The following is a 23,174-nucleotide window of genomic DNA, read 5'->3' on the forward strand; positions in this document are numbered from 1 at the left end:
TTCAACATGCTTTGCAGCTGCCAAGGTAGGTGCCTTACAAGGAATAATAAGTTAGAAATTACTCCCTTCCTAGAGTCAGAGTAGATAGGTTATAAAGGGACAGATTTATTCCATGTATGTGGAAGGAAGATAGTGACCTAACATGGGCTGGTGCTGATGGAGACAGGACTTAATCGAGAAGATTGAAATTGTGCTGACAGAAATTAAATTTATATGGGATTTAGTAAGTATGCTTTGAGGAGGGACAGGACACTGAAGTATTTCCTATTCAAGCAGATATAGTAGTATTAAGTAAAAAAGTGTCAGGGAAACTGTTAAATTCCTGCAGGCACTTACACTGCATACTACTGCTGTCCAAACTATTGGTGGCTGATAGATCCAGCGAATTAGGCCTTTGTGCTCTTCTAGTCTGGGTCTGCCCAGGATTTCTTGCTACATTCTGGATACTGACTGTAGCTGTGTCTTGCACTGGACATGGATTACTGTTGTTATTATTGGCGTTTGTTCGGCCATTATCCATTGGTCGCTCTCTCCTGTCTACTAGGCGGTCCAGAACACCTTCATCATGGCCAACCTGCTGCTCCCGCCTCAACAAAGGTTCATGCTCATCAGGGCTTGAATTAATATTCAGTCGACTATCCTCTCCACTGAACTGGTTCTGAAGCATTTCCTGGGCCCTCTGTGCTACTGAACTGGTGGTCTGACCAGATGGCACTGTCCCATTGGCATATTGGGTTGTGCCTGCATGAGAGTTTATGCTGTGGCTTCTCCCAGCCACTCCATTCATGGTAACTGTCACAACATGAGGTTCTGCAGCATTGATAGTGTTCATCTTCGCAACACCTGTTTCCACTTGCTTCAAGTTTGATTTGTGTTTGCCACCAAATTTTAACCGTGGCTCCTTTGTTGAATTTTTGGTGTTTAGGGGTAGGCTAGTAGGCCTCTTGGGAAGGTTTTGTTGCTTGGGTAGAGGATAGACCTGAGCAGATGGGACATCTGGAATCAAACATGCTTGACCATTGCCAGCCTGTGTGAAGTCCTGTTGTCCTGTCACCTCTACTGCAAGTTTTATCAGCGGATAAAGCAAGCTGGAACTAGTGCTGCTGAGTGGATCCGGCCCGCTAAACTGCTTAAGTGAATGCTCCATCAGATTCTCGTCAGAGCTTTCTTTCAGGTTCTTATCCACTTCTTTTGGATCCAATTTATTTGTCTCTAAGTCCTCCTCTGTTAGCTGCAGACAAACAGGGGTGGGCCCACCCGGCTGCATGACATTTGTAGTATGTAAGTTTGTTTCATCCGAATAAGGCATCTCAGATATGGTGGTCATGCCAGTACTAGGAGTGAGGCCAGTTGTATTGGTGGTAGTAGTATTGGTGGACAAACTGGTGACACTTGTCTCAGGACTAGGGATGCGAGCTTGTGCTTGTTGCCGCTCATAGTTAATGGAGTTTCTATTCTTTTCCCCTGAAGTCAATGGTGTAGTGGACATTGAATGTTCAGAAGAGATGTTCTTCACTATGCTGTCAGTGTGGTGGATTGAATCTTCAATGTAGGAAGAGGAAGAATAATCTGGATATGGCCTTATCTTTGATACACGCCTGTGATGTGACAGATTCCTTTAAGAAAAAATAAGTTATATTAAGATCATATATGTAAAAAACCACCTGATATTATAAAGCCTCTCACTTAAAAGAGCTGAATGTCTTTTTGTTTCTTTTCATGCATAAACTAAGGACAGATACAGTACAAACTGAGATCCTTCAGTAACTTCCTTGAAAAATCCTGGGTACCAGAAAATTGCTTTTACTAGGACAGTAATTTTGTCATGGATGTTACTCATATAACTGAGTTGGGTAACAGAATTTTCTTCTATTTGTCAAATAAGCTGTTCGTCCAGTTCACTGCCAAGTCACTGCTCTAGTTGCAGAGAAGTAATGCTGAAGGAGAGCAACAAAAACTCAACACACAAGATGGAGAAAGTAATGCTGGAAAAAGTCACAAGGTCCTACACCATGAAAAATCTATTATTTTAACAGTATAGGTAATCTACGATGTGAACCTATTTTTTTTATTATAATAAACACTGCCACATGCAGCAACATTACTCATCTCTCAAATCCAGATCTCTAGTGTATACTATTAAGCACTAATGTCAGTTCTGCAAATTCTCACTCCCTCTGGATCAATATAGAAGCAGAGAATGCACAGCATCTCTCTCACTGGGGTCAGAATAACAATGACTTTAACAATGCCCCAGCAGTTCTTTAACTGAAAAACTACAGGTCTGAGACTTCATGATTTCCTGAACTTGTATCGCTTGCAAATTCACAGTTTTTAGAGGAACATTTTAAACAGTTTTAAGCATCATTTAGCAAGAGGTCTTAAAGACAATTCATCATCACATCATATCTTTGCAAGCCTATTTGGACAGTTTGCCTAAGTTCAGTTTAAAAGGTCCCTCTGTGAGAAGTACGGTTGTTTACATAAAAGTTGCCTGTATTCTGGGAACACACAGGAGATCTTAGGAACATAATAAATCAGAATCATGTCATACAGTACCCATATGTAGATTAGCTCATGTAACACACACCCAGTTCATGAGTGGAGAAACGTTAAGCCAGCAGTGTGCTCTAGCTTCCTTCCTGGAGGGAGCTGAGCACTGCATTGGACGTTCGTTGCTGACTAAAACCGAATGTTTTCTCTTCTTACCGCTCATTTTGCATGGCAGTTGACATAGGGTTGACTGTTGGACTGACTGATTTATTTCTCTCCCAAATCATCATGAGTTCTGCCATCCTCTCCTCAGCACACTGTGCTGTTAGTCGAGCTTCAGCATCTTGATCCCAACAGTCTTCAATTGTTTCTTTAAGCGACCTCACAGCCTGCCAGGAGACAAACAAACAAACCCTCTTTAATTATTTTCCCTTTGTATTGTGCTTCTAATTTACTGTTTTAAGACAGCATTCTTTATGCATGAAAATAGTCACAAGCTGGTGAGAAAAAGAAATGGAAGATACACAATTTCATTCAAAGCTAGTTTACCTTAAAAACAGCAATATACAGGACTAGTATTATCACACCTCACCACACACCAACTAGGAAGGCAATTATTTAGGAAAGGCTACATTCACCATTGTCCATACAATCTTCAGCCAGCCCCCTTCTGATGTCTGCATGCTCAGCTCACTCTCCTGCCTTACGAAAGCTGCCTACCAACGATTGATGATATTCTGGAAATGCTGTCATTGTTATCCCCCCAATTCAGCTGATGGCCCCTGCCTTTCTTCCCTGCACTGTAGGTAAAATAACACAGCCTTGCTCATTTTGTCATGCTTTTCCTCCTTTGTTCAATACTGTCACATCCAAATGCCTCATAAACATCAGTGAATTTGTCTGCGCTATGGGAGGAGATTATCACTGCCCTTGTTTTACAGATGGAGAAACAGAAGTAGAAACACTTTTCAGCCATCACACTGTGGGGTGAATGGTGCAGTAAGAATTACAGCTCAAGACCTCCAAAGCATGCTGCCATATGGTCAGAGATCTGGAGAGCAGACAACTGAAATTACGAGCAATGAACACTGCTGTTTCCACTGCATTCAGAGAACTAAAACCAGTCAGACATCTATTGGTCCCTGCTGCCAATCTATGGTCCATGGATAGGATATGGTGTGCCAGAACATTTCACATCTACAGCTCGGCTTTAACCGCTCCAGCACCAATGACTGCATCCTCCCAGCTGGACACCAAGGCCTTCAGTGTGTCCTGCTGACTGCCTCTGTGCCAGAACTGCCTTGTTCGCTTTTGCCAGTGAAAGCCAGGACGAGCTCTGTGTGCCAGCCAAGAGCTCCTCACCCACAGAGCGGGCTCCTGGCATCGCTTGCATCTGGCAACTCACTGCTGCTTAGTGATGCAGCTACGGCTGCACAGGTGGGGATGAGCTCCCACACAAGCAAACCTTTATTCTCCTTTCCCACAGTAGATAGAAGAGGGGCTAAACAACTACACCCCCCCTTAGCTGAGAGACACGAGTCTAAAAGCACTTCTGAGGGACAATGACAGGATAGCGTACTGGATCCGTTTTCTCTCCCAGCATAAAAAGCCTTGATTTGGCTGCTAGGACTTGATTTATCCACAAATTAGATGCATCTAAGTCAGTGGGCATCCTAACCTCCTGTCTTGCCCCTCTGTAAGACTCTCCCCTACAGGCTTCACCATAATAAATTTAACCAGTGTTTGATTCAGTATTGTCTCTCTTCCAGCAGAACCTTTCCTTTTGATGTTTTAAGGATCACGAAAGGAGCACAGCGATGACTGTACAAACAGTTAACAAAACTGAAGTTCTAGAGCTTCACATTTACCACATTTTTTCTATTAATTTTAAGTTCAAAGAGATCTACACTAAAATGCACTATTTAGAAGTTCTAGCACTCACAAAAAAAAAAAGACAGAAGTGACAGGAAATCTGCATTGTTCTATTAATATCCTTCAGTCCTGTCCTTTGCAGTCAAGCTTGGGCCCTGCTTTGGCGAATGACACAAAAATGGTGCTAACATCTCAACTCAGTTTATATCCCTTGAATTATTTTATGCACATCATCTGCTCAGATTGTTGATTTATATTATGAAAAACAATACTGCTACTCAAGGTCTGTATCATAATGCATATGTTCAAAAAGCAAATCCATATCTTCCGGGTGCATTAATTATGTTATCTAAAAAATAAAACATCGCTTTTTATTTGTATTTCTCAAATGAAAAGGGCAAATACACTTATCTAATAGATGAATTTGTATGAAAGTGTTGCAACCCAACATGTCGGTGTAGCTTTAAATAATAGACAAAAGTCTTTTATCCCATGCCTTACATACAGGTAAGGACCTGGGTCCAGGGCGAGGTTCTCTGGAGCTTAGTTTTCTACAGTATCTCCCCTAGAGGGCTCACTCAGTTGTTATCCTAGACCGGCACAGGGTGGAGGAGGTTGCTTGATAGACTTGAGAGAATTACAGATTGTTTATTTATTCTTCTTTTCTCTTAAAGCAATGGTGTAGGCCCATCCTTACAGTTGGACTTATCATCATCATTATTATTTTGAATTTTTGAAAAAAAATTTAGCAACAACACATAGAATGTTTTAGGCAGTTTAAATATGGGGATCATTGTTAGCTCAGCGTCTAATAATCCTGGAGTTTATCAGCTTGTTAGAACATAATATTTAAAATTATAGTCTGCAAAACAAAACAAACCTCTTGAACTGTTTAGTTATAAACTGTCTTCAGAAACAGCTGTCAAGCTTGGTTCTTCCAACACTGCATTTGCCAACGTGGCTATAGTTAAAACAGTTGCTGCTTGACTTCCTATATAATTTGGGTGTGGATTTTTTCTTTTTTCTCTCCCCCTTCCCCCTGGCTGGCCAAAACTGTGTAATAGAAGATCTCTCTATGAAGCTCTCAACTCAGTTACAACATGTTTTACAACAGTGTTAATACTGGAGGCTATGCTCCTCTCTGAAAACGGTTTCATACATATTTACAAGTACCAGCACAGATGAGGCCTTAGGCTGCCCATTACCTGCGCAGTAGCTACATACTTATCAACTTGCAAAGTCTCTAAGATTGAAGGGCATAATTTCAGTAAGGGAATAACTAGAATTATCTTTTTAAATGAGAGTCAAATATTGAGTGCACCCTCAGCAAGTTTGCCAGTGACACCAAGCCATGTGGAGCGGTCAACACGCTGGAGAGAAGGGATGCCATCCAGAGGGACCCAGACAGGCTTGAGAGGTGGACTCGTGTGAACCTCATGAAGTTCAACCAGGCCAAGTTCAAGGTCCTGCATGTGAGTCGGGGCAATCCCAAGCACAAATCCAGGCTGAGCAGAGAATGGATTGAGAGCAGCCCTGAGGAGAAGGATGTGGGGGTCTGGGTTGATGAGAAGCTCAGCATGAGCTGGCAACATGTGCTCACAGCCCAGGAAGCCAACTGCATCCTGGGCTGCATCAAAAGAAGCATAGAAACATGATTTTGCCCCTTTACTCTGCTCTGGTGAGACCCCACCTGGAGTACTGGCTCAGCTCTGGGGTGCTGAACATAAGGAGGACATGGATGTGTTGGAGCGAGTCAAGAGGAGGGCCATGAAGATGATCAGAGGGCTGGAGCACCTCTCCTGTGAAGACAGGCTGAGAGAGTTGGGGTTGTTCAGCCTGGAGAAGAGAAGGCTCCAAGGAGACCTTATAGTGGCCTTCCAGTACCTGAAAGAGGACTACAGGAGAGCCGGAGAGGGACTTTTTTGTCAGGGAGTGTAGCGATAAGATGGGGGGTAACAGTTTTAAACTGAAAGAGGGGAGATTTAGACTAGATCCTAGGAAGAAATTCTTTACTGTGAGGGTAGTGGGACGCTGGAACAGGTTGCCCAGAGAAGCTGTGGATGCCCCATCCCTGGAGATGTTCAAGGCCAGGCTGGATGGGGCTTTGAGCAACCTGATCTAGTGGGAGTGTCCCTGCCCAGGGCAGGGGGGTTGGAACTGGATGATCTTTAAGGTCCCTTCCAACTCTAACCATCCGAGGATTCTGTATCATTTTCGTAGTCGCAATGAAGCTATTTTAGCTTAAACAAGTTACCATGTATCAGGTGGACCCCAGTAACTGTTTGCATTTCACTTTGCTTGGAATAAAAGACTAACAAACCCCCCTAAGGTAGGGGGATTCGCGTTACCTCACTTTTGCTGCAGATGAAAGCAAACACAGAGACTCTTACCAGACTTCAGCTGACTTGCACTAACTTGTTGGCCTGCAGCAGCAAGCAAGGCTCGAAGCCATAGCTATACTAATTCAAAACAACAAACATTACTATGTTTATAGTCTTGAAAACAAAAATTGTAGATCAAATGAAGCCATATAAAATTTCTAATGTAGTTATAATGAAATGATTGCTGGAAGCTGTAGCCTCTGCAAATTCTGAGGACTATACAACTTCAGAAAAGTTTATTACAGTGTTTATAGAAGAGTATATTTACATTTTTGCCAACTATTTTAAGGTGTTACTAGTTTATATGATGTCAAAAGGCAGAAAGCACCTTCGTGTTTCCATCCAGCATGCAGAGTACATATGGGCACTTCATGCATACTACTACAGATACTGTCTAGCAATTAATATAACAAGTTACCTTCTGTGTATCACACTTCAGGATCCGATAATAATCATAGTATTTTTCATTAAAAGAAATCTAGCTTTCATGTCAATGGCTTTTCAAAAAATGAATTCAATAATTAAGGAGTCCAGACAAAAGCAGCTCCTAATCCTTAAGTACTAACAAAAATAAATAATAATAAAAAGGACGTATTCAAAAATTGTTTTTAAGAAGTGAGTATACCCTAAAGCTCGTTACATGATTGTTTCTTTGAAAAGATTCTATCTCACCAGGCTGTTCTCCTTCCACGCTTCTGGGAATTTCGGTCTTTGCTTCTCTCTAGACACCAAGACTTGCATATCTTCAAAAGTGGGATGGTTTCCGACTTCTGTCTGGAAAGCCATCTGGTACTCTGGCACAGATTCCCCTGTTAGCAAAAAAAAGAAAAACATCACAGATTAAAAGGCAGAGCAAGGGCTTTCAGGTGATGAAAGGTAGTATCAATGTTGCTGTCTATCGAGATGTTCTCCACTTTCCCCCAAAGTCTGACTTCACATAAAAAGCTGAATTAACTGCAAATGACTTAGGTGTTGTTCAGTAACCTCTTGAGGGATAGCATCTTCAAACTTTGCTGGTTGAATGGCACATTCAGAATGTCTTACAGCCTGAGGATGACACTTAATTTCTGTGAAACTTCTGAATATATTCATGTACTTCATTTGGGAGGAAGCCCAGTGAGATTACAAGTCTCTGCACATAAAGTGCAGCTGTTTGACTACAGAGAGAATGCTGCATGTCAGATTAACTCCATGTGCTGTATCTTGGGGAGAAGATGGTGGTTATGACACAATCTCAGGTTTTAAATTTTAAGTGTCTACTTCCTCTTGTTTTATCTTACAGGTATGGAGGATTTCCCTGAATTTTCAGTGTCACTAGCATAAATAAAAGTATGACTGACTAAAGGCTATATTAAATCACAGCACCTTCCCATCCATTCTTTCATGAAGAAAGTCCGAAAGACATTTCAGGCACTTCAATCAGTTCTAAGAACTGAAACTACTGCCTTTGTCATCAGCCCAACTCTCACTGTTTGTAACCTCTGGACAATAATAATAATAATGCTCAAACTTCACTTACCACGAGGCCTGCAAACTGCTTAAACAGGTAATTTTAAGTCTTTCAGCATGAACCATGCTTCACACCGTACCGACATATTAAACACAGTGTATTGACAACAATCATCTCGAACGCTAGATGGCACCGACTTAATGGCAAAAACAATTGAGAAAATTATTTCCCTTCTTTACTTTAAAAAGCTATGGCTAGGGGGTAGCTTTGGGTGCTGGTACCACTTTCTACTACTTATGGTTTTTCCAGTTCTTTTAGTTACCTGGGAAGAGGTCTGTACATCTCATAAATATCTCCCAGTAGATAAGGCCTAGTGCATACATATCTACTTGTTTCAAAGCAGATTCACAGTCCCTCAAGTTCACTGCTCCTTCAAGCACTTCTGGGGCCATATAGCGGATCGTACCGACCTGGAAAAACATACAATCAAAGCTTCAAATCAGGAAGCAATGCCACATTCAATTTATTATGAACATTCATTTCTTTTAATATGTACTTTGTTTGATATTTTCTAGTTCAGGAAAACGCAGTTCTCTTCTAATCAATGTCCTCAGCTTCTTATCAGGAGCCTAGCCATAATAAACCCCTTCCCCCTACTCTGTGACTTTTTTTGTATGTACCAAAACAAAATAATTTTGTCCCTTACTCAATGTTCTTGTATGCAATATGTGGAGCAGAAATGTTTTTGGTTTGTTTTTTTTTTCCTGAAATCACTCTATTAAACACCAAGGTACTTGTCATAATGGAAGAGGACGCTGCTGAACAAGGAACTCATTCTCTATTCCTGGACTATCTGCAAAGCTCTCCCCTACATCTTCCATGGTCAAAGGTTATTAACAGCCTTAGAGGATATCTATACATTTCCACTAGGAAATATGATAGATTAGAGCAATCATTCATCAGTACTTGTAGGACAGTATTTTGTCCTATTCTATATCCTCACATTTTAAACTGGTTTCCCTGTTCTTTGTTCAGTAAGGCGAGATCTAAAAAGAGGATCTGCACACTAGGTATTCTTAATGTAGCACTTGCTTTCTAAGGGAAAGTGGTTAGCACTGCAAAACACATTCTTTGAATGAAATGTAAAGGTTTTATATAAAAGCAAAAAGATAACAAATATACTGAATCATTAGAGACTTTCATTCTTCGTTTAAAATGGTCTATTTCAGTAGTCTATATTCAAGTAACAGTGTATCTATGCTTATACAAAAAGAAAACAACAACAAAACCCCCACTCTCTGAATCACAGCACCATAAAAAAGAAAGCTTAAGAAATCACTTTCTTCTTTCTGCCCAGAATCCATTCTAACCCACTCCTAGCAGATGTTTTCCCAATCTGTTCCTTAAATTCATAAAATGATGCAAATTCTATATAGCCTTCCTCAGCAGTCCATTCTAGACATTCACTGCCTTCTAAGGATTAGAAAGAAAGAACTATTGCAGCAATTCCTCCTTACAGGAACTGTACCACCTTGTAACATTCACCCTTTAACAAGAAAAACAACTATTTCTGAGTGTTACTTCTGTACTAATTTGTCTTCCTTTATACACTGGTTTATCCTCATTTGTACTTACCTCACTAATGGCTGCATTATCTTCCTCACCTGGGCGTACCAGTCTGTTTCCAGTTAACTTCATGGAGAGTCCAAAATCGCTAATTACACACGTTCCATCATTCTTTACCAGTACATTGCGGCTGTTCAAGTCACGATGGGATATTGCAGGTTTGTAATGGTCTATTTGGACACATGGAAGTGCTTGTTAGTATTTGAGCAGTTCTACTGTTTGACAAAATGAGAGAACCTCATTATGTCTACTCAGTTATTATAAACAGAAAATCAACTTATCTTTTACAAAGCTAACATTTTTGCTTCGTTATAATAAGCTCCACAGTATGCTATCTATAGAAAACTGACTGGCAGTCAGAGTTTCACTGTATCTACACAATATATTAGGCTACTGCTATATACAGTTTTAGTGTTTGCCAATAAGCTTCTTTCCAAGGGATATTTCAGCATGATTTTGGCAGAGGAGACATCATGTACTTAAGCACAGAAACTCCTGCCACAGCCCTGACAGCCACTCCAAATGTTCTCTCTCATATACACACTCCTGTGTCAAGTATGGCATCAACTATTTACATAACGATAGGGATTGGAACCTATTCAGAAGACATGTAGACAATATTATTCCAGAGAGTCTGAACACGTTCATCTTGCAAGGGATCCGATCTTTTCCAAAGAATTATCTCAGTTGTTCCTAGTTTATATGCAATTTCTTTTGTTAGTAAAGCAGCCAGCACTATAGAACCAATTTTACTGTGAAATTTATTCTACTCCATGAGATCCATCCTATCATTCACAGACCAGCCTATGGCTGTCTCTTCTTTATGATGGAAGGTATACACATTTTCTGGCTGCTAATGGACACACCTGTCTGCACATTTCAAAATGATGAAGTTAGGATGATAGCTGCAGTTTCAATGGCACATAGAAATACTGACTTAGGTATTTTCAGCCTTGCATTTTAACAGCCTCTTCAGTTGTCATTCTTTGCTAGAACTGATGCTTAACATTTGAGATATATAGTTTGGAATTTTAGTCCAGATATTAGCACCTTAACACAGAATTAATGTTCCACCCTTTTATTTACTGCCAAAAACGTAACGTTTCAGTGCCAGGCCATACTCTGAAGCCTGATACATCACAGATCTCGAAGATCTGCTTTATAATTGTGATACTTCAGTTGCTCAAACACTGGCTGAAGCACGCAAGCAGAGATATAAAGATATAAATCAATATACTGTCACATCCGGTGCTCTAATAAAACACTGTAAGTCCAGCAGTATCATCTGTACACAGCAAAGACTAGGCTCACAACCTTAGATAAGAATTAAGAGATATGATAAATAAAACTACAGTGGAGTTAGAAGGTTTAATTATTTCTCTTTGTGTATACAGTTCACACACGAACTAAAAATTGCTTTGGTGATTTGTGTCTGAACTGCAAAAACAAACAGAGCACCCCATCTGTTTGCTCTCTGCTAGACAGACATCCAGTGCTTCAGGTCTTCAGCACTCTGTTGCCATGATACAGCAGCACTGCACAGCTCTGCCGCCTCCTCTTGCCTTTCTCTGGGGCTCTGCTGGCTCCTGCTCCATGTTTTCATACAAGCATCACAGACACAGCCCACACCATGGGATTGTTCAGAACGAAAGAATATATCAGAAGTTCTGAGTAGTCTCTATTTGTATTCATCATTTCCTACTTACTGTACTGTCACAGAAAAAAGAAAGGCAGTGATCTACCACCTGATAGCACTAAGAGTTATCTTGAACATCCTGGCATCCCTTCCTGGCCTTACCTCCTCGAGGTAGCTCCGTGTGCAGGTACGCCAAGCCCCTAGTTATAGAGTGTGCCAAACGACAGGAGCTCACCCAGTCACTTGTGTGGAGACTCAAATATTTGCACAAAGAACCCTAAAAAAAACAACAACAAGACACAAAACTGTAAATACCATAAAACCATTTCCCAGTTCAATAACTCAGAATCTTTAGGAGAGTCTGTTTTATCCATTGGTCCTGAAAGGTGTAATCCTCGAGCTGCTTCTGTGTTCACCCAGATGTTCTAAAACACAAGATTGGGCCAAAGCTTCATTAATTTCTAGTGCTGCCATTTGGTTTATCTAAAGAAGTGGAAGAGAAAATTTACCACAGAATATCAGGGACTGCCTTTAGGAATAATGATATTAATTGTAAAACAAAAGCATACCAAGCACTTAATTTATTCTTCAAAAATGTCTTGTGGAACAACAGAAAAAAGGTAACTGCAGATATAATAGCCAGGGTTAGTAAACAGTCGTCTTTAAACCATTAGCACTTATAGAAGAATACTCAGCATCTCTCAATGGCATCTCCCCTGTTACAATCTATTTATATGTTAAAACAAAACAAAAAAAACCAACCCAAAGGCAATACAGAATAGGAGTAAGTCCACATGCAATGAAAACCAGGAAAAAATAATGTCATGTTCTGTTTTTTCTTGAAAGAGAAGTTAAATGTGAAATATGGGGGATTTTTTAGTAATTTGTGGTGGAATCTCCAAGACAACCAGAAGGGTGTCAATGATGATACTCAGATATTCTAGGAACTGAGACTGCTATCTGAAACAAGAGCCAGATCCTGCAAACTATGACACCTTTGAGCAGTTTTCATGCACATAGTCCCCAATGACAATATACTCAGTTTAAAAAAAAACTAACTCCCCATGCATGAAGAACAGTCATCCAGCTGTCTCTGCATACATATTACAATATAACGTTTATTTAGGACTACAAACTACCCCAGTTTTGCCTGTTTAAATCTGTAATCTTAAAGATGCACCAATATGTAACATCTTATCAGCTGCAACTAAACACACTTTATAGCAAAATTAGTTATGTAACATTTAGTTTAAAAAAACCTGCTTTGTGCCATTTGAGTCCATTTGGAGTTGATATTCAGGGATGTAATGCATGCACAGTTCAGATGGAGGCACATAGATAAAATAATTTAGAAAGCCTAAACCTTTAAGTTTTTTTAATTTTTGTAATTCAACACTAAAACTAAAACCAAGTTCCTGACACTTCTTCATAGAATTACAAAAGTCTTGCAGCTTTTCAGACTTAGCCAGTACAGAACAAGGAATCCAGAATCAGATAACCTTCTTCAGTGTAAACACAGGCCAAATGTCACTCATACAGGTTTACAAGAGCATTTTTTTTCCATTGTTTAAAATGGTGTCACATGAACTTCAAATAGATTTAGGTAATTTAAAAAAAAAAAAAAAAGAGCTGAGAATACACCTAAAAATCAGTTAAAGAATTTCACTTTTTTATCTTCTTTAAAGCTTTTTAAAGAAATACAAACACTCTTATTAGCCTCCAACTGCCAGAAACTTGGGTGCAGTAACGGCTGTTCTTAGCTTTGTGGGTTGAGATTCCAGCCCATTCTAACGGAGGCCACGGAACTGTTGTCACGGTGTGATTTGGAAACACTCACTGTATAAAGATCTCACATGAACTTCAAGATCTTTCTGCTGCAGAGCTTGCTAGCCACCAGGTATTTTTTAAGCTGGCTGAGGGCTGTGTTTTTATGCTTGTAATGAAATACAATATAAATGATAACCAGGAACATTTTTAGTCAAAATATGGAGAGAGAGATATATATCTGTAATTCAGATTATTCTTGTCAGAGTCATGAGTTACCTGTTAAATTGGGGACATCCGCTCTGATCATGATTTTTGATAAAATTGATGTTTTTCTTTTAACAATCACAAGATTCTACTATGTGTTTTACAAGAATTTTTGTATTGTTCTAAAAAGACATGAGTGTCTGACTACTGCGGGGACAATTCTGTTATGTATTTCCTACTACATCATCCCTTGCAACTTACTGCTTATTCACCTGTCACGCCGCAGAGTCCCATCAGAACAGCACGTTGACTGTAAATACATGTAATCTACATTTTAAGTACATGTAATCTTTATTACTTGCTCACCTACTTCCTTTGGTCTGAAGGCATGTTTGGATAATAACGCAATTTGAGCCAAACCTATCTGTCTTTCTTTCACTGAGGCAACACCAAGAATCATGTTCTGGTTTGTGTGTTCCTATTTCCAAGAAGGAAAGCACTTAGAGGAGAATGATGTTTTGGATGGGGAGAATTTCACCTGCACATCTTGTATGGATTACTCCTTATTGAAATAAGATTTATGGCTCCAGTCTGAATGCTGCAATTCTCTTTAGTAGGGCTGCCACAGCAGGGTTCCTTCTCTGCTGTTGGCTCCACATAGAGCAGAACATCTGCTCACTGAATTAAGGATCACACTGTGCATTAATTACACCTGCTGTGCACTTTTTCCAATGACTTCCAAACCACCAGTGGATTTATTTTAGACTAATCTTGCTGTTCTTAACACCACATTGAGAAAGAATCTGATAATATGATGTCATAAGCCTCATCTGTGCATTTAATCAGATTGTTAACAGATCCTGTTTATATAAGCAACAAGAACACAATTTTCAACCAAATTACATTTCAGCTGAAAGTCCTTTCATTCAAGAAAACAGCAAAACCAGATCACCTGTTAAGACAGTTATGCTATACCCTCCCAGGATAAGAATACTCACTTGATTTCACTTAACTCAATTAGTTGAAAATAAGCCTAATCTGCCAGAGCAGGCCAGAGCTGACGTGTTTTGCCACTGTCCACCTGGAACAGGGACAACTGAGCTTTTTCTATGGTCATTTCTAGTCTTTGCAATCTCTTCTTAGATGACCTTCTCTTATAAGCTGACATGATCAAGTGTGCTCTCACTTAAAAGTTTCCGTTAAGATACTCTTTACATATTTGTGAAGTACTATGTTGCCTTAAATTTGCATATATATTGAGATATTTATATACACATCTGCATTTTAACTTTCAACACATGCATATATGTAGAGAGTAAAATACCCTAAGACAGGCCATCATTACTATTGTTTATTATTGCTCTGTTTCTTTTTGCTACTTGAATAAGCAGCTTTTGTCCTCCTGTCCCTATAACGAATCAGGCCTCAGCCATCACCTTTACACACTGGAGGAAATACAATATGAGTTCACTTACTTTAGACCAAAAAGCTCATTAAAAAAATTATTTAACTGAGCAGTTAAAGTCCTTTCCCATACACAAGCAAACCCCCTCCCAAAACAAATTATGAAACGTAATTTTTTTGCATTTTCATATATATAACCCCCACCTACATTACATTTTATAATTTTTCATGAAAGCGATTCACATTTATGTTGTATATTTTTAAAACATTTTTGTTTCTATACATGTGTACACACCCAAACACAGCATCAGGAATTCAAATTTTCAAATTAATGAATTTGAGGGATATAAGCATTCAGTTAGCTAAGGAGATTTGAAGACACGGTTCTGGAAAGTAAGGCTGCCTTCTTAAGACTTATCGTACATCATCAATATATGGTACGGCAAAATAAATATGGCCACATATTTATCTTTTTTAAAAGCTTAAATTTTTAGCTTCTTTAAAGCCACAGAAAGCTTTAAAGAAGATAAAAGCCAACATGATTTACAGGACCACAAACCGGTTTGACAACAATATTGGATCTATTATGTTTCATTGTAAAAAAACCCCACCATTTACAGCTACTGAGATCATGACCACTGTGATAGAGATATAATGTCTTCAAACTAAGAAGTTTTAAATTTATTCAATTATTTAAAGTAAAAACGACTCTTCAAATCCTGTCTCCTTGAATATTGCACTGCTGACAAAAAAAACCTGCACCATAACCAAGAGCAAATACTACAGCTAAGAATTTGTAAGACTACATTTAGTAGCACTAACTGGGAAGTCTTAAAGGGTATTACAGTAACCCATGCTTGGGTTCATTAAAATTGTAATTTATATAGATTATTTTTACATTACTGTGAAAGAAGCAGCAATGAAAAACACTGACAAATACTAAAGTACATCCTTTTTATGTGGCTATTCTTGGGAATCTAGACCAATCCAATTGATTTCTTTAAAGCACTTACATTGGGGTAATATTCCATCACCAATAAATATTCCATACGGCCATCTGCAGTGAATCTCTCATCCCCTACAATGAAGCGGGCAATGTTGTCATGTTCCATCAGTGGAATCCTGTAAATGTTCCTCTCATTGACAAAGTTTTGACGATTAGCAAAAGAAAATACTTTCACAGCAACTGGGCGTTCATCTAGGGAGCCTTTATACACTGCTCCATACCGTCCCCGGCCAATCAACTGCAAAAAAAAGTAAATAATTAGTTCACTAAATTATAAATGAAAACAAAATCCAAGTTGTCAATCTACAGAGACTTAATGCCAACTTTTATACTGACTTACACTATAAAAAATAGCGAATATAGTGAATATTTTGTGCTGAAAACTAGAATTAGAATGCTGTCATAAAAGTTATTTTGGAGCTAGAAACCTCAGCATAGGCCAACTTAGATCTTACTAAATTGTCTATAGTCTGAATACCTGGTAAATGAATCATAAATAATATATTCAGCCATTTTACTTATGGAATCAATAACATCCATGTGTTTTGCGCTGCTAATTCTCTTATTAAACTTCTGCTTACTAGACACTTACAGCTTTTCTGTGATCAATGTTAACTGACTCCAGAGATCACAGACATTAAGCTAAACATTTTACGTTTCGGATAGCTTTATAAGCTCTACCGTTCAGGTTAGTAGTAACAACATATGCATTTGTAGTGCAAAATAGATACCAAGAGAGGTAAACAGGTTTTAACAGAAAGGAATAATTATTTTCTTACTACCTGTGAATCTTTATTCTAGCCCCCACTATGTTAGACAGTCTTCACAGAATGCCCTTTCCCATCTCCATGGCAACTGAAGAAAGATGCAATCTCTAGTCTAAACCAAAACATAGGATCACCTTCAGGTAAAGTCCTAGTTTCTAAAGCACAAAAAATTCTAACTACATAGGAATGTAAGCATCTGTTTCATCCATATAATTTTCAGGAAGACCTAGACATGAAACTGTGAGAATTTCACAGACCAGTATGTTTTTACTTCTTAAATACTTAAAAAAGGAGGAGGAAGAGAAAAACCAAAGGATTACAAAAGTAATGCTTCTAAACATGATAAAATTGTATAACAGGAAAGTTTTCAACAAAAAAGTACCATTTAACAGACAGACTTCCCATTTCTTAGACCTTCCATGTCAATAGATTGCCAAGCAGCAGCGAGCCACTTCAAGGTACAAACACGGAATGCAGAGATGTGAAAATGCAAGCATGAGTTAAGACAATTTGTTCTGCAACACCCTATGACCGGGGGTGAGGAGTCAGATCCTCAGGATTTAAGAGAGAGGATAGAAGAGCCCAATGCAGATCTCTCTACCGACAAAGTCAATGCTTTTTCCAAGACTGCATATCAGTATGAGTAATTTCATCTGGGGCTCTGCACACTTCTACAATACACATCCTTATGCTCTTGTAAACTCTACTTTTTGCTTTGCAGAAGGCACCCAAGCTTCTTTGCTGGTTAGTCTGCTGTCACCATTTGCCCAGACCACCGTGCAGCGGAGACTACGTGTCTGCAGCCTAAATCTCTGGGTGTGATTCATCTTGGGCAAAAAGAAGAACAGCACCACTCTCTGAACCTCTCTCAGTCATTCTACTGATATATTTCTGGCTAAAAGCTTTTACAAATTCCATAAGTTATATCAAGCATACCAATTGCAAGAATAACATTTTGCATTTTTCTGATGCTAAATCTAATACCAAGCTGAGTAGAAAGTTCTGGTTGGCCTCTAGTTGCCATGGAGATGGAGAGCATACCACTGTGCAGAATGACTACACATAAATGCACCCCTACCACAATATACTGTACTATCTGCAGTAAACTCTACATTACAATAGCGTTACTAAAGCATTTCAAATGACTACGGTAGGATACTGCACTTGAAGCGATCAGTGCCAAGGAAAAAGATGGATCATTTGATACAATGCTGAAATAGAGCATATTCCTCCCCATTACCTCCCAGCGCTTAGTATTTTTTTCTCAAGGTATAATATGTTCCAGCTAATACCAACAATACTTCTAACAAAACCAGGCAAAATGTAACTGCTGTAACCTTTCTTTTTTTTTTTTTTCTTCTTTAGACTATGATTAGAAGAAAACATTACAGAAGCACCGATACGTTTATTTGTGTAACTATACCTGGGAGGTGATATGACCACCAGTGTTACATTGAATTAAAACGAAGATTAAGGAACGGAGTTGAACATTTACCTCCAACAACTTTAGATTATCCAGATCCAATGAGGGCTCTGATGCTGCCGCCTCCATCATGTTCATACTGTGCAAACCTTGTTTACGGTCTCCTGTGGAAGGTTTTTGAGGGGTTGGGAATTAGACAGTTTCCTTTTTTTTTTGCCATGCTACAAGTGAAAATACAACTTACCTGGGACTTGACAGAAATTCATATTGTAGGCAAGGACATAACAAATAAAAAGGAACCCTGTAAAATCTTCTCCAAGTCAGTAAAATCAGCAGTGAAGGTACTGATAGGTACAAACTTAAGGCTATCCACTACACAACTATTTTGATAATTGAATGTCACTGGCAATAACATAAAGCATGTTCACAACCTCATTTAAGCTGTTTTGAGCAGAGGATTTGTTGAAGAAAAATGGGTCCCAAAATGCCAGCTTGGAGAAATCATAAATCTCTCTGAACTGTTATGAAAAGAACATCACTGTAAAGTGTCAGAGAGGAGAACTGGGAGCATTATGTACAAACATACAATAGGGACTGGGGAGAACAGAAGGCATAAGTATAACTTTGGAAAATAGTCAAAAGAACAATTTTTCAAAAAATAGGACAGTCAAACCCTACCTGCAAGCATCCTGTATCCAAAGAACAGAGCAGCAATCAAAACAGCCAGTACAGATACAGATGCAAGGGCAATAACTATAGTCTCATCTCGATGAAAAGAATGAGAAGAATCTGAAAGAAAACAAGATGAAGACTCTTTAATTGTAAATTTGCAAGAATCAGCACTATAAACCACATAATTGTTATTACAACAATGAGGAAAAAATTGTACTCTGGCTTGTAAGACATTGCACTAAACTCTTTTTCCTCTTAAAATCTAGGGATAGCAAAAGAGCTGATCAGCTCAAACGTGGCTGAGTGCACATTCACCAGCAGCTTTTCCCAGTTCTCCCTTGCCACCAGAGAGAGGGGCACCAACAGCAAAAAGTGAATCTTCTTTCTAGCTGGCAAAGTTCACCCCAGCCATGCAAGGCCATATTGATGCAGTCCTGCTCTGCTATCTGTACCTTAATCCAGTTTCCTGGTATGAAACAGCTCTGTAACCATTACAAGGGGTTTTAAAATTATTTTTCCCAGAATAAGAATCTCAGAAGAGTTTGCTAATAATGCTGCAAATGTGATGAATGATGAGTGTTCCATATTCAAATATCTACAACATCCATTAGATACAAGTCCATTTATGCAAATATTTCAAAATACTTTCGGGTTTTGATTTGTTTCATGTCAGATAATTTTTAGTGTAATTCTTACTCCTGAATTCACTAAAAGACAGAGACATCTCCACAGACTGCAGGAGAGTATCAAGAAACCTGAAACAGTAAAACACTGAACAAAATTAAGTAACTAGTTTTACTAGTTATTTTTAACTTTAGCCTTTTTTAAAATAACACTTGATTTTTGTATAACTGTAAGTATCTTGCTTTTTCTTTTTTTTTTCCCCTTCCAGAGATGGAAAAAGTTTTCATGAAAAAATTTGTTAGTATCGTGAATAGTTAGCTTAATGCTAACCATGTCAGACCCCAGTGTTGCTTCTTGCAGGCATATAAAAATTCAGCCACTTTAATATAAAATTTATTACTGCAGATACTCCTCTGATGTCAGAATCACTGGAATGTGGCACTACAAGACCTCATTTACTTTGGCTTCAAAACCAAGTTTGGGAACTATGTTTAAACTTGTCTTATATATTGCTAAAAGTACTCCTTAAAAGACCGTAATGAGTCCTAACTATACTAAAACCACAAAATATAAAATGCACACAAGGCTTAAACGTTGGGTAAATTTTTAGGTGAGACTGGAATACAATTTATCCCAGTCCACACTAGCTGAATAAACTGACAAATTCACTTGGCTTGAACTGCACTTAAAAGAAATTAAACATGATTCACGTATTGCAGTTCCCAGTGCAGACAGACACAAGAGAACCAGATAAGAGGAGAAAGCAAATATAAAAGACAACAGCTTCCATTTTCACATAATCATAATGGCAAGAGGAAATAATAAAAAGCTGTTAAAACAAAACACGAGAGAGCATTTCAGCTGTGACAGAAGTATGTGAAAAATCACCCACCAAAAATAACATGCAGCTCATATCTCATAAACCCTTTAAATAAGGGGGAGCTAGTGATAATCAGGACACCATCAAATTTACATTTGTTCAAAATCAAAAAAAATACCATCACTACTGGTTTTGGTAAAATAAGTTTCACTAAGAAAACAAGTTACTGCCACAGAACACTGTATGGTGGAATAAGAGTTGTGACTTCCTTTGCGAGGAAATTAAAATATATGTGTTACAATTCTCATTTAAATTACAAATTCAAAACATATAGATACATATATATTAAAAGACACAACATCATAAAGGAAACTGTTACATCATACAAAGCTATATGAAATATTACACAAGTGTAAGAAGCTGAATAATTGCTGGCAGGGACATTGTAATTTTGACTTTTGTATTTTTGTGAATCGATTTTACATTTTATTGGCGTGTCTTTTAAAATATATACTAAATGTGGTGGTTTTTTGCATCAGTTCAAGACATCACCTCATTTTGAGGGGGTGAGTTTTTTGCTATAATCTCAGCTGTATTTTCTTGGAGCCCACAACCAGGGTGCAGCCATTTACAACCCTTCCATTGCTAAATACACAGTAATCATTTCCACCACTGTTTGTCAAATGCTATCTAGTGCTTAAGTTTGCTTGCTCTGCTTTAGTTCTTCCTACAAACAAAGGGTTAACGACATGCCTCCATCATGAGGGCTCTCCTCTGCCCTGGAACAGGATTTTGCTGTTCCTCAACTTCCAGCACTGCCCAGGGCATCCTGAGCAACAGCGCTATTTAGGCTCTGGCTGCATTGGCACACTTGCTCTTTCTCCCCTCAGAAGCTTGTGAATGGTGGCATTATGCAGGCTGGAGAGCTACTAGAAAATCTCCAAATAACACCATTTTGTGCTGATCAGAAGTAGGAAAACAGGCAGAGAAAAAGGATCATTGCTTTCTCATTCCTTGATGGACCACCACCTCTCGGGGCTTTTTCTCTGTAGTGGGTAGCTGTGCAGCCACCAGGTAACCTCAAAGAACTTCCTAGGCCTTCAACAGGAAAGAACATTTTAATTTATTTTTTTAAATAAAGTTGTTTTTTAACGAATCTTATATGGCTTATCTTGAACCAATTTTTACTTCTTATAAACATTTCAAAATAATGTTGTCAGCATTCCAACAGCCAAGGCGATCCTACAGCGTGACTTACTATCGTCAGGTTGTTGAGTAACATTTATAAATTTAAGAATAAATACAGATTTCTTAATAAGCGTAACTTAATATCTCAATGTAATGTGCAGCTCAAAACAGTATGAGTGGGTAAAACACTGCATATGATGGCAAGTCATTTCCCAGCAAGGACAATTTCACAATCTTTTACATGTAAATTTACATTAAAAAAAAGCACAAAACAAACACAATGTCAAAAAGCCCGGATGACCCTTAAAACCCCACAAACAGTATTATTTCTATCTGCCCTCTATCTGCTTTGTATGACTAATCACTTTTGATGTTGTCAGACTCAATCTTTCTTAAACAGAACAAGAAGGATGTCACCCATTGACACAGTTTTAAAACCTTCTAAAACTTAAAAAGACTCATTAACTAAATCATTTTTTTCAGTCCATCTCTTTCTTTGGATATATTTCATCTTTAGCCTTTTACACCAGCTGCTGACCTTCCTTTGAATGCCTAGATGACAGAAATGCTAGCAAAGCTAAAACCAGATAGGATCTCTCAAGGCATCTGCAGAGGTTCGCATTTCCTCTTTTATCTACTTCTAAGTAAAATAACACATTTTATATATAGGCATACATACGCACACAAGCCATATTTCTCTTGGTATTATTTGGAGATGCATTTTAACTAACTAACTAACCAAAAAGCACATCAGTGTGCGTCACTTCCTAAATAAGAATGTATAATACACCCATTTACAAATTTTCATGTTTTCTTCCATGAACTTATAGTCTTGTCTGAAACAGCCACAACTCTTTAAGATTAGGACATTCAATAGAAAATTTTATTTGATATTATACTTCCTATCAGTAGCTCCAGATGCATCATGGAGCACAGACAAAATTTTCTGAATTAAGACTTTGTTGGTCTGAAACTGTTAACAACACCATCCCCAAACCAGGACTCTCTACTTTTAAAGTTTATTTACAATAACAAGACACCTGCCCTCCAGCCTCAGTATTTTTTCATCATGTCATGGTGCAAACTGACTTTAAACACACATAACTACTATTAGACAATCTCATTTGAGGTTTTGGGATCACGGCAAATATTTCTTTAGTGACAAATACGAAATGAACGAAACCCAATCTGTCTAACTTTGGCTCCAAATTTCAGACTGGGAATACTGGTATCTCAATATTATTCACAAGCCAACGTATGGTGTAAAAAAACCCAATAGCATATGCTGAGCAGGAATAGCTGCAGACTCTAGAAAATTCAACGATTAAGGAGTTGACTGCTGAGACAAATTCTACCTATGCTTGTATGCAGAAGATACCAGCAAAGCTTCCTCAAGTTTATGCTACTGTAACTGCAAGCAGAGGTTAGCATAGTTGCTTGTTTCACTGCTATTTATATGTGAGGTTTTCATTTCCAACTTCCACTTAGGCCCCCTGATATAAAACAAAATCTGCCAAAACAAAAAATTAAAGCCAACAGAAATTGTTGTAAGGCCCACAACACCTTAAGAGACAACTTCTTCTCACACTCGGATGTGAAAGGGAGAGCACCGCTCACAGGGCTACCCGCTCTTCAAGCCGCAGTGCGAAGAAGATGCCAGTGAGAAGGCACCCAGCACGTATACATTTCTATATTGAATGTTTCTGGCAGTAATTCTGATACTAGTCAACATTTTTTCTGAAGTCGACCAATCCCGTCACAAAGAAATATCACAGTAAACAGTGTAGCAGTCTTTTTTCTTTTTTTTTTTCTTTCTTTCTTTTTTTTTTTTTTTTTTTTAA

The 23,174-nt window shown here is 38.5% G+C and overlaps 1 protein-coding gene across 2 annotated transcripts in view; it reads right to left on the reverse strand.

The window, feature by feature from the left end:
• The window catches only part of BMPR2 (bone morphogenetic protein receptor type II), a 107,593-nt gene that overhangs the window by 6,187 nt on the left and 78,232 nt on the right, over nt 1-23,174 (reverse strand). For both annotated transcript variants that reach the window (XM_014954444.1, XM_014954443.1), the window contains exons 4-12: nt 18,708-18,818; nt 18,102-18,193; nt 15,847-16,077; nt 11,621-11,735; nt 9,832-9,992; nt 8,519-8,666; nt 7,419-7,555; nt 2,710-2,882; nt 337-1,616 (exon numbers count right to left, since the gene is read on the reverse strand). In XM_014954444.1, the coding sequence (XP_014809930.1) occupies nt 337-1,616; nt 2,710-2,882; nt 7,419-7,555; nt 8,519-8,666; nt 9,832-9,992; nt 11,621-11,735; nt 15,847-16,077; nt 18,102-18,193; nt 18,708-18,818 (2,448 nt within the window). The remainder of the gene's footprint in view (nt 1-336; nt 1,617-2,709; nt 2,883-7,418; nt 7,556-8,518; nt 8,667-9,831; nt 9,993-11,620; nt 11,736-15,846; nt 16,078-18,101; nt 18,194-18,707; nt 18,819-23,174) is intronic.

Source organism: Calidris pugnax, unplaced genomic scaffold (assembly GCF_001431845.1).
Source record: "Calidris pugnax isolate Ruff unplaced genomic scaffold, ASM143184v1 scaffold103, whole genome shotgun sequence".
Lineage (NCBI taxonomy): Eukaryota > Metazoa > Chordata > Aves > Charadriiformes > Scolopacidae > Calidris > Calidris pugnax.